At 44.7% G+C, this 12,655-nt stretch overlaps 1 protein-coding gene and 1 non-coding gene across 2 annotated transcripts; both read left to right on the top strand.

The window, feature by feature from the left end:
* The first annotated feature begins 5,453 nt into the window (after positions 1–5,453).
* LOC126622853 (conserved oligomeric Golgi complex subunit 4-like) lies at positions 5,454–12,518 on the top strand. Its single transcript, XM_050291554.1, has 4 exons — positions 5,454–6,866; positions 8,907–8,944; positions 9,256–10,818; positions 11,725–12,518. Exons 1-4 carry the CDS (start codon positions 5,483–5,485, stop codon positions 12,352–12,354), a joined length of 3,615 nt encoding a protein of 1,204 aa, XP_050147511.1. The 5' UTR covers positions 5,454–5,482; the 3' UTR covers positions 12,355–12,518.
* On the top strand, positions 7,850–7,952 carry LOC126634070 (U6 spliceosomal RNA). The gene has a single exon (XR_007627188.1). It is a non-coding gene; the product is annotated as a U6 spliceosomal RNA (small nuclear RNA).
* Positions 12,519–12,655: the final 137 nt, after the last annotated feature.

Here is a 12,655-nt window from a genome sequence, read left to right as displayed (position 1 = left end):
AGTGTCGTCCAGCTGCATCATTTTATAATACTTGTCATCAGTCCTCTCATTGTTTGCAAGATTCGATATCTGCGAGAACGACATCAAGCCATCCAAGCTCCCTCTGTCGATACCCTCGCTTTCAATCCAAATATGACCTCCCATGGTGTTTACAAACCGTTTGCAAATGGCAAGTCCAAGTCCTGCACCGTTGTTTATTTGATTGGATCCATTTCGGGGCTGAGAAAAATTGGTGAAAAGATGAGGAATATCTTCTGGGAGAACCCCACAGCCAGAATCCTTAACCTGAACTCGTAGGTAGAAGTAACCATCAGTTGAAGCTGGATAAAACTCCGGTGGTTGCCAGTCTCTTGAAGATTCTGATTTTTTTTTTTTTCGCAACAGATGCTGTAATTGAAATATAGCCCTGCTTTGTGAACTTCACAGCATTACCGGCAACGTCGAGAATAGTTTGCAACAGCCGATTCTCATCTCTAACGGCATACACAGGTAAGTCTGGGGATTGAATCAAAGTCATAGACAACTTCTTCACAGATGCGACGGGCTTGTTCATGAGATCCGAGTAGTTCCGTGAGAGATCGGCGAAGACCCGAACCAGCTTCGATTTCTCGAGCTTCAGCTTCCGCGCACAGCTCGCGTACGCTAGGGCTAGGGTCCGATGATCGTCCGCCTGCTTCCGGATCTGGTCCAGTCGGGGTTTCAGTGGATCCGATTTCAGAGCCAGCACGGTCATTCTCGTCGATCCAAATCCACCAAATGAACCGAAATCGAAACCCGAGTCGCCGAGATCGGAGGAGAATGAGGGTTTTGATAGGCTGGTTAGGGCCGCCATGGACGAGAAGTAGGAAGATCGCCAAGAAGTAGGAAGATTGCCAGGACTACCGGGGATCTACGAGACGCCATGGCCTCCAACTGAGGGAGAGAGAGAGCAGAGGAGAGGGTGTGTAGATCTGGAGGTGCTTGAAGGTCAAGATTGGGTTGGTACCTTTTGTCATCAGTCTAAATCGACGGCGGCTTCACCAGTGGGCTCGCCGACCGACTCGGTCTTGTACATTTTGCACTCGTTCAAGTCGATCGAGCTCCATGTACTCCTGCGACGGCATGGCTGCTACTTCTTCAATGGAGGGGAGGAAGATCCGATTGGGTGTTGAGGGAGAGACAAGTGAAGATGGGCTTTGAGAGCCGGGCCCGGATTTGGTCTATGGTTTTGAAGGGCCTGGGCTGCATTTAATGGCATCAACCGGTTCTGGGCTCCTGGGCCTGTGCTCGATGACGAACCTGTTGTTCGTCTGCATGTCCTTTTGCTGCTGGGCCGAGACAGACATATATATGTTTCTTTTTTTTTTTTTTTTGTAAATACATAATAACATATGTATTCATTTTTTTCTTTTTGTAATAAAATTGACTCTATTTAATAAAACACATTTTTTTTTTAAAAATTTTGATGTGACTGAACTCGAAAAATTGAACATTCGAGCTGCCTACGTACCCCTCCAAAGAAGAGATCAAGTCGTAACGTAGTTCAAATACATACATATTTTTGGTATTTTCTTTTCGTGCCTTTTGCAGTTTTAACTCATGCAGGCAAGGAGTGTTGGTGTCGTTTGCAGTTTCAACTCATGCAGACAAGGAGCGTTGGTGTTGCCTTTTATGCTCGTGCAGACCAGAAGCGTTGGTGTCGCCTTTTATGCTCGTGCGGATCAGGAGCGTTGGTGTCGCCTTTTATGCTCATGCGGATCATGAGCGTTGTGCCATGCAGTTTAGGCTCGTGCAGGCGAGGAGCCTTGGTTCGTGCAGTTTAGGCTCGTGCGAACAAGGAGCATTGGTGAATTTGTCAAGCAATTTTGGAGAGGCGTTCCTCACAATCTTCATAGCAAGGAGCCTTGACCGAGTGATTGAAGAAGTCTTCGGGCAAGAAATCACGCATCGTGATGGCAACAGACGATCTTTGTGTCGTAATTTCATCATCTTCAACACGTTCACGTTGCTTTAAAGGTTGACAAGAGCTGCTTTGCCCCCTTTCCGATTGGTGGACTTGTGGAGGAGACGTATGCTTCTTGTGCAACTTCTTAGGAGTGACTTGAGTCCATCCTTCAACTTTGCTTGTCTTGGAGTATGCCCCCAGCGGTTGAGGTGAAAACTTTGAGTCGGAAGAGCCAAAAGTGAAGGTGGTATAGTTTGACTTCACCACATCGTCAAGATCTAGCTCGATGATTCCTTTCTGAGCCAGCTTCATGATGAGATCTTTCAGCACGAAGCACTTTTCTATCGGATGACTGATGAAGCGGTGGAATTTACAGTACCTTGGACTGTCGGTGCGATTCATCTCTTCTGGCCGTCTGCACTCAAGCAAGCCGATCACCTTCTTTTCCAGCAAGTCTTCTAACATGGCAACCACATCAGAGTCAGGGAATGGATAAGTCCTCTCCTCAAGCTCCTTCAAAGTGCGTCTACGCATCTCTTGATCACGAAAAGCTTCGGTTTGAATCGCCTTGCCTCGTGTAGGGATTTTGACGGGAGCTGTGTTGACCGTCATTGCTTTCTTGGTGGATTTCCATGCAGCCTTCTCTACCTTTGTCTCAAGAACTTTGTCGTTCTTGTAGTCGGCGATCGGTTCCTTCTTCCCATGATGGGCAATGCTCAACTCTATGTCATGGGCGCGGGTGGCCAATTCCTCGAAGGTCCGTGGTTTAATGCCTTGAAGGATGTATTGCAAACCCCATTGCATGCCTTGGATGCACATCTCGATTGAAGAGGTTTCCGAGAGCCTGTCTTTACAGTCGAGGCTTAGAATGCGCCATCTGTTGATGTAGTCAATGACTGGCTCGGTCTTCCACTACTTTGTGCTCGTTAGCTCTAGCATGCTCACAGTGCGGCGGGTGCTGTAGAAGCGGTTGAGGAATTCCCGTTCTAATTGCTCCCAGCTGTTGATGGACTCAGGCTCTAGGTCCGTGTACCACTCAAAGGCATTTCCTTTCAGCGAGCGCACAAACTGCTTGGCGAGGTAGTCTCCCTCCGTCCCCGCGTTGTTGCAAGTTTCGACGAAATGTGCAACGTGCTGCTTTGGGTTTCCTTTTCCATCAAACTGCATGAACTTTGGTGGTTGATAACCCCTTGGCATCCTTAAGGCATCAATCTTCTTGGAATAGGGCTTCGAGTAGAACAAGGAGGTATGTGAGCTCTCTTTGTACTGTGCCTTGATGGTGTTAGTGATCATCTCCTGCAGCTGCTGGATAGAAAGAGATCCCATGAGTGCCGCTGCTTGGTCTGGCTCCGGCTTCCCATTGATTTTCTTCACCGGGGGTTCTTCGTCTCCGCCAGCTCCTCCCTTTAGTGGATCATCCTCTGGGTCGGGTTTATCGCCGTCCTGCGCCTCCAGTCGGTTGACTAGTGCTGCAATTTGCAAGTCTTTTTCTTCCACAGTTCGGGTTAGCCTTGCGATTACTTCATTCATTTGAGCCAGCTGCTCATCGATTGAAGTTGCTCCAATGGTCATGACTTGCATGGCTGAACTGTCGCTTGAATCGGCATCGGATAGCATGGATTCAGAGTATTTCCTTGGGCTTTCCCCCCTTGGTGCCCTTAGTGAGGCTAAGGTGATCAAAGGCTCGTGCCTTGGGTGCTTTTGTTCCCTTGGCAGAGTTGATGCAGAGGTGAAAGAGGCGGCAGAAGTAGCTCTTGCCATGCTTCGAGTCGTGATGCCCAAAGTGACACCAGTTGCGACGAGGACGCTTTTGTTCTTTGCGCCGGTTGCGGGAACAGTTTGAGCCTTCCTTGATGCCATTAATTCTGGAAATGCGCTTGAATTTCTTGAACGGAGAAAGAGATGAGAGGCAGAGATTGTCCCACTGGGCGTGCCAATTTGTGAACACGGAAAATTCCTGAAACGAAAGAGACAAGAACAACGTGCACAAACAAATATTTGTATTTTATGATTTTGGGTTACAATCTCTCTCTATTTTGATCCTCTGATTCGATCTCCGTAAGGTGTTGATTTGTGGATGTTTCGTTGATCCAAGGGCCGTCGAGGCTTGATCTTGGATGAACTATTGGAAGTTTCTTCAAAGGGCCGGGGGCTTGATCTTTGAAGGTGGATTTGAGCGAATCTTCAAGGAACCGTTGGGGCTTGATCTTGAGGATGAGTGTTTCTTCAAGGGCCGTTAAGGCTTGATCTTGAATAACGGTGATGAACAGATCTTCAAGGGCTTTTGGGCTTGATCTTGAAGAACAGTGATGAACGGCTCTTCAAGGGCTTTTGGGCTTAATCTTGAAGAACGGTTGGACGGCTCTTCAAGGGCTTTTGGGCTTAATCTTGAAGAACGGTTGGATGTGTGGATTTGTCGACGTTGTTGATCCAAAGGGTCGTTGGGGCTTGATCTTGGATGAACGGATGATGAACGATGGTGCTTTCTTCAAGGGCCGTCGGGGCTTGATCTTGAATTGGTGGATGGTTGATCCAAGGGCCGTTGGGGCTTGATCTTGGAAGAACGATGAACGAAGAACGAAGAACACTTTCTTCAAGGGCCGTCGGGGCTTGATCTTGAATTGGTGGATGATTGTTGATCCAAAGGGCCGTCGAGGCTTGATCTTGGAAGAACGATGAACGAAGAACACTTTCTTCAAGGGCCGTCGGGGCTTGATCTTGGAAGAACGATGAACGAAGAACGAAGAAGGCTTTCTTGATTCTTCGGGAACCTGGACGCTTGAGAGCTTCGGAGTTTCAGAGCTTCAGAGCTTCAAGGTGTAATATGAATTCGTTCCTCAAATGAATGAAATGGGCTTGTATTTATAGAAATTTCCAAGGCCTAATTTTGAATATAATATTCCAGATGAAATAAGTCGTTTCTGCCAGGTATTGACACGTGTCCTATTTGATGACTTTTCTAACTCATTTCAATTTTCGTTGAGTCACACGCTACGTGTAAAATTTATGTAATACATGAGCGTTGAAACTTTGATTTATCGGTCAACATTTATTTACCGAAATTTTGATGTCTACAATTTTGTCTAAAATTTATGTTTTAGATTACAAATTTGATCTTCTTAGCATTATATATACTAGCATATGAGCACACATAAAGTGTGTGAATTTTTATTTTTATTTTTGAAATAGAAGGACAGAGGAAGAGAGTGATAAAGAATGTGGAAGTGAGAAGTTTTTATTTATTTATTAGAGATATGTTAGAATTACATATAGGTGAGGCTTTGAAAACAAAAAAACAAAAAAATTGGATTGTGTGAAATTATATTTTTGCATAATATTTCTTATTTATGTTCTATTTGAATGACAGGGTTAAATTGGTAATTTCATAAATTTTGGTTAACAATGAGTGTTTTATTAATTAGTAAAGATAAAAAAAAAAAAAAAAAAAACTTAATATATAAAACAAAAAAAAAAAAAAAACAAAACAATCGCACATATTTGTGTGTGGGCGTATACCAGTGATAATTACAAACACACGAAACACCTTTGACCAAACGAATGAAACAAGAGGCAAAAATGCATCTACTCTTTCGGCGCTCGGCAAAAACCGCCACAACCGCCACTCGCTACCTCGCGCTCCCGCCAAAAACCCCATCCTCTTCCTCCTCCTTCTTCCACTCCTCCCAACCCCGTCACCAAACGCCCGATATCGGCTCTCCTTCCAGAGTCCAAAAGCTCATCGCCTCCCAATCCGACCCTCTCCTCGCCAAAGAAATCTTCGACTACGCCGCCCGCCACCCAAATTTCCGCCACTCCTACGCCTCCTACTTCACTATCATTCTCAAGCTCGGTCGGTCCAAGTACTTCTCCCTCGTCGACGACCTCCTCCTCCGCCTCAAGTCCCAAAACTACACCGTCTCCCCCGCCCTCTTTTCCCACCTGATCAAAATCTACGGCGAAGCCAATCTGCCCCAGAAAGCCCTCCGAGTGTTCTATACCATGATGGAGTTCGATTGCAGGCCTTCCGTCAAACACCTGAACCGCATTCTTCAGATTCTCGTTTCTCACCGGAACTTTCTCCGGCCGGCGTTCGACGTCTTCAAAGACGCTCACCGTCACGGGGTGATGCCCAATACGGAATCCTACAATATACTGATGCGTGCATTTTGTTTGAACGGGGATCTCAGCATTGCCTACCAACTGTTCAACAAAATGTTTGAGAGAGACCTTGTGCCGGATGTGCATTCGTATCGGATTCTGATGCAGGGGTTGTGTAGGAAGGGGCAGGTGAATACCGCGGTCGATTTCTTGGAGGATATGCTGAACAAAGGGTTTGTGCCCGATACGCTGAGCTACACCACTTTGTTGAATAGTTTGTGTAGGAAGAAGCAGCTTCGTGAGGCGTATAAGCTACTTTGTAGGATGAAGGTGAAGGGGTGCAATCCTGATATTGTGCATTATAACACTGTTATATTGGGATTATGTCGAGAAGGGCGCCCGGCGGATGCTTGTAAGGTTCTCGAGGATATGGCATCGAATGGGTGCTTGCCAAATTTGGTATCTTATCGGACTTTGGTTAGCGGGTTATGCGATCATGGGATGCTTGATGAGGCTAAGAGTTATATGGAGACAATGGTGTCAAAGGGGTTCTCACCGCATTTCTCGGTCATTCATGCTTTGGTTAAGGGGTTCTGCAATGTGGGTAGGGTTGAGGAAGCTTGTGGAGTTTTGGAGGAGGTGTTAAAGCACGGAGAGGTTCCTCATACGGATACTTGGATTACGTTGGTTCCTGGGATATGCGAAGAGATTGAGCTGGTGAGAATGGAGGAAATGCTGAGAGAGGTAATGAAGGTGGAAATTAGGCCAAACACTAGAATTGTGGAGGCAGCGTTTGGTTTGGAGGATTACTTGATCAAGAAGATACAGGCTAAGCCTAGGAGAGGTTATTAAATTCTTTACGGCATGTGTTCCTGGTTTTTATAACTCCCTGTAGGCTCTGGCATGAGAGATCTGTTAGATTTTGGTCAAGCTACTAGCTCCACTTTCAGTATTTAGCTAAATCCCCAGTCACAAATGTAACGAATGCTCTTCAAAAGGCTTCATCCCGCAAGTAAGTGAAATTATTCTTCAGGGATCATGGAAGAACTGGATGTGCTTATGGTTCACGGCAAGGATGATTGCAATGCTACTGAAACAGATCTCTTTCTGGGATTGTGGAGGAGCTGTATGCTTTTGTGTTTGTTTGTAGACAAAGATGAGCCTACTCGCACTGTTTGAGCATTGGCGTTGTTGCTGTCGAGTTAGGCTGAAATCCAGACATCCTACCTTGAAGTCAGCCGGCGTTTTACAAAAAGCTTTCTTAGTTCTGATTCTGAGCAAACCATGGAAGTCAAACAAACATTCAAGAAAATCCGGAGGTCAGCTTGTGATGTACATTGTTTTTTTGATATACTTTCATAAGAATATCTTTCTACGCCATGTCAACTTCATTTTCGTGATATTTACTAGTTAATTGTCCTGCCAGTGTTTAGTGCAGCAAACAGATTGATTTTCTGATAGAAATAACTTATAATTTCTCTGCATGTATATGCAAAAGTTAACAAGTTATCTTATGGTATCATCAATTAATCCCTTAACTTTCTCTTGCTTTCTAAACACACACTTCACAAATCACCGCTGTCCGCCAATGTTTGTATTGCGAAACTATGCAGATTAGGTAAATTTTTGTGATGCAATTTGCAAATGTAAAAGTTTTATAATCCGGCAGTCATTGGGATAGATGACCACTCACCGCTGCGTATCTAATTTAGTCAAGATTGCTGCTTAAGCTATAACCACATCGGTACGGCAAAGCAAATCTACCCCACATCGGTCACAGGCGTTACGTTTAAAGGCTTTATATTCTGCTTGCTTGCAAGTACGCTTGTCCCTTCGGGGACATCCGATAAAATTGGAACGATACAGAGAAGATTAGCATGGCCCCTGCGCAAGGATGACACGCATAAATCGAGAAATGGTCCAAATTTTTTTGCCTTTTTGGCTCCGGGTTTTCAATCATGTATATGTTGATGATTTTTTTTCACTTAATATTAAAATCCAATGATATTTCTTTACTATTAAAAGGTTGAAGGTTCGTGAAATAGATTAAACAAAATCACTATAGCTATATTAATTTTGTCCAATATTCTAGCCGATAAGTTGCTATCCGTGCGAGGTTCGAATCCTTTAAGAGCAAATCCACCCTTAAGGACTTTGTGCCAGCACCCAGCGCATTTATCCACTCAAGTGAACAGTAATAGACCCCAGTGAACAGTAATAGGCCAAAACATCTCCACCCCTAACAAAAAATAGCCTAGTCCATTTTATTAAAATATTATATTTTTATTATAAAATAATAATTTTATTTTTATTTTCTGAATTTATAAAAAATAAAATAATAATAATAATATCTAAATTTATTAAAAAATTTATGTATTTTTTAAAAGTGAAATTCTTAATTTTTTGGAGGAAAAAACGTGGATCGTTGATCTGTGATCGGACGGTCCAGTTTAAAAGTGAAATTCAAATTTTTTTACCTTTGGAAATCCAACGGTCTAGAATAACTAGCCATTGGAAATCCAACGGCAGAAATTGGGCCACGTCGCCCACCCGGGGGAGAGGTTAATGCGCTTGCAAGGCTGGGCCCCGCCTCTGATTTTTCTGTCTGCTACTCGCTTGGACGCCCGCGTGTAGAACACGCGCCAGGCTTAACAACACAAACAGCCTGGTCCCAAGGTTTGTCAAAAATGGGCTAGTTTGGAGACCAGCTTGGGCTGGGTGCTAGGCAAACACACGGGTTGGAGTGAATTGGCTGAGTCCCAGCCTGTTTTTTCCACTTGGTGCTGGGCTCTTTTTGCTCCGGTGGACTTGCTCTAATAATAATGATATTAAATTTTACCAAAAAAATAATAATAATATTAAAAATAAATAAAGACTCATAAAGGGACAATTAAAATGGAGCGAAACCAAAGGGACATATATGTAATTAGGCATTTTGTTTTGTCCCTCCGATATTTTTAAAAGAAAACTAATAAAAATAACTTGAAAACTTTGATTTTTAACGAAAAAAATAAAATAAAAAGTAAAGTAAATAGTATCATTATTGATTTTTTAAGTATAAAATGTGATTTTTCATTACAGTAAATAGTATCGAAAGTTTTTTCTTAAAATTTCTATTTAAAGTTTCTATTTTTAATTCTTCCGTTCTTCTCCAACAGTCCAACAGACCATTCTGAGACCCGCGCACACGGATCACACTAAACGTCGTCGTCGCCGAGAGATACCGGATCAAGGCAATGGAGTCGGATCAACCGTCCATAAAATTCGGGACCCATGAGGCCCTCTCGCACGTGCGGGCCCTGACGGACGTCGGCGCCATGACGCGCCTCCTCCACGAGTGCATCGCGTACCAGCGATCCCTAGATCTGGACCTCGACAACCTCCTCTCCCAGCGCTCCGACCTCGACAAGCAGCTCCTCGGCCTCCGTAAGTCCTCCCTGGTTCTCGACATCGTAAAATCCGACTCCGACCACGTCCTCTCTAACGTCGCCTCCACCTGCGACCTCGCCGACCACGTCAGCGCCAAGGTCCGCGAGCTCGACCTCGCCCAGTCCCGCGTCAAGTCCACGCTCCTCCGCCTCGACGCCATCGTCGAGCGCGGCAACTGCATTGATGGCGTCAAGCAGGCCCTCGACTCCCAGGACTACGAGTCCGCAGCCAATTACGTCCAGCGCTTCCTCCAGATCGACTCCGAGTACCGAGACTCCGGCGCCGACCATCGGGAGCAGCTCATGGAGTCGAAGAGGCAGCTCGAATCCATCGTCAGGAAGAAGCTCTCAGCCGCCGTGGAGCAGAGGGAGCATTCCGATGTGTTGAGATTCATCAGGCTTTACACTCCATTAGGGTTGGAAACGGAGGGGTTGCAGGTTTACGTTGGGTACTTGCGGAAGGTGATTGGGATGCGATCCCGGCTCGAATTCGAGCACTTGGTGGAGCTAATGGAGCAGAACAATCCGACCCAGGCTGTCAATTTTGTCGGGTGTTTGACCAATTTGTTCAAGGACATTGTTTTGGCGGTGGAAGAGAACGATGAGATTTTGAGAGGGCTTTGTGGGGAAGACGGAGTTGTGTACGCCATTTGTGAGCTTCAAGAGGAATGTGATACGAGGGGTAGTTTGATCTTGAAGAAGTACATGGAGTATAGGAGATTGCCGAAGTTGAGCTCCGAGATCAATGCCCAGAACATCAATGTGGGTGGCGTTGGTGTTGGGTCCGAGGGACCCGACCCGAGAGAGGTTGAGCTGTTCTTGGAGGAGATACTGTCTTTGTTGCAATTGGGTGAGGATTACACTGAGTTCATGGTATCTAAGATCAAGGGCTTGACTAATGTCGACACGGATTTAGGTCCACGAGCCACTAGGGCTTTTAGGAGTGGAAGTTTTAGCAAGGTGGTTCAGGACATTACCGGGTTTTATGTTATATTGGAAGGTTTCTTTATGGTGGAGAATGTGAGGAAGGCTATAAGGATTGCTGAGCATGTGCCGGATAGTCTCACGACTTCAATGGTGGATGATGTTTTCTATGTTTTGCAGAGTTGCTTGCGGAGGGCGATATCCACTTTGAATATCAACTCTGTGATTGCTGTGTTGAGTGGTGCGAGTAGCTTGTTGAGCAATGAGTATCACGAGGCTTTGCAACAGAGGATGAGAGAGCCAAATCTTGGCGCAAAGCTGTTCCTAGGTGGTGTTGGTGTGCAAAAGACTGGGACGGAGATTGCCACGGTTTTGAATAATATGGATGTCAGTAGTGAGTACGTCCTCAAACTGAAGCACGAGATTGAGGAGCAATGCTTGGAGGTAATTGAAATGATTTGCTTTACTCGGTGCTGTAGTTTATCAGGATTTGTCACACGAATAATAACTACATTGTTTGGGGGAAGTCTTTGGCTTGCATTTCGCTTTGTATTAGGTTAGAAGCCCCAAATCACTATAATTATGCATATTTAGGCTTAGTCAAACCTGCATTTGATGTGTCCAATTTCCTGCAGTTGGAGTTTCTAATGGCCTTGTTAATGTTTGGGAACATAACAAAACATTACATACTCTAGCACTTCACAGAATTCCCTGCTAATGCAAATGGGAAATGGAGTTTGATGGTACGGTGTTAATCGTGAAAGAATGATGTGTGGCTGCCCACTGATTGTGCATTATTGATCACTGCTGCTATCGTGGGCTTTGGTTGCGTGAAATGTTCATAGTTAAGATTTCTTATTTGTTGTCTAGTGAGTCAATAAGGACAAAATAATACAGGCTTGTGTGCTTTTGTTTTATTCATGGCGTATGATTTGCTCGTGTAGCTGTTGCCTTACCTCCTTAAGCCTTTGGCTGTTTCAGTTTTATGGTTAATTTTCTCCATGTTTTTAACTGAAATTTGTGCGCATAGAGATGAAGAGTCAAGAGAGCATTGTAACTCAGTAAGACAAATTGACATTTCTCAGATCCCGCATTTGCTACTTCTGTAGTAGAACTCTAAGTATTGAAATGTAGATCGTTTTGATATCCGTCATATACACTAGCAAAATCACATTAGTAATCTTTTGGCGTCTTTTATATTCTTCTCTGTTCTAAATTCATGTCCGATGTTATCATCCGTTGAGATCATTTGTTTGGTTAGATTTTGATGTTTGCGCTACATATTATTTCCTTCTTTATCAAAGTGATTCCAATATCAGGTATTAAACAGTATGATATCATGCTTATCAGGTATTTCCTGCACCGGTTGATAGAGAAAAAGTCAAGTCTTGTCTGTCTGAGCTAGGGGATATGAGCAACACGTTCAAGCAAGCTCTGAATGCTGGCTTGGAACAACTTGTGGCAACTGTGACACCCCGTATCCGTCCAGTGCTAGATAATGTGGCAACCATCAGCTACGAGCTGTCAGAGGCTGAATATGCAGATAATGAGGTCAATGACCCTTGGGTCCAAAGGCTTCTTCATGCTGTTGAGACGAATGTAGCATGGCTCCTGCCACTAATGACTGCCAACAACTACGACTCATTTGTTCATTTTGTAATCGACTTCATTGTGAAGAGGCTTGAAGTGATTATGATGCAGAAGCGATTCAGTCAGCTTGGAGGCCTTCAGCTCGACAGAGATGCTAGGGCATTGGTAAGCCACTTCTCTAGCATGACTCAGAGGACCGTCAGAGACAAATTTGCGCGTCTCACACAAATGGCAACGATCCTCAACTTGGAAAAGGTCTCGGAGATTCTAGATTTCTGGGGCGAGAACTCGGGACCTATGACATGGAGACTGACCCCAGCCGAGGTCAGGCGAGTCCTCGGCCTGAGAGTTGATTTTAAACCCGAAGCAATTTCCGCACTTAAGTTGTAATCCCCATCCGAATCGACACTCACCCTTCGCATTCTTTTGTTTCTTCATAAATATCATATCTTCATTCTTCTTATTGCCAGTTCTTCCAGCTTTTGTACCATTTACTATTACCTTGAACACGTACCTTTGATATTGAAACAACCTCATACGGTGTACAAGAACAATGAGTATGCGTTTTCGCTTCTCTGGCCTAAATTATATTGTCGCCGGCAACCAGCCACCCTGAACCCTGGCCGCCCTTACCGTTCATTCGTTCGGTTTTCGGCGGTACATCAGTCTTAAAAGAGTTTATGACTTCAAA

Source organism: Malus sylvestris, chromosome 1 (assembly GCF_916048215.2).
Source record: "Malus sylvestris chromosome 1, drMalSylv7.2, whole genome shotgun sequence".
NCBI lineage: Eukaryota > Viridiplantae > Streptophyta > Magnoliopsida > Rosales > Rosaceae > Malus > Malus sylvestris.
This window is presented reverse-complemented; position numbering and strand designations above follow the sequence as displayed.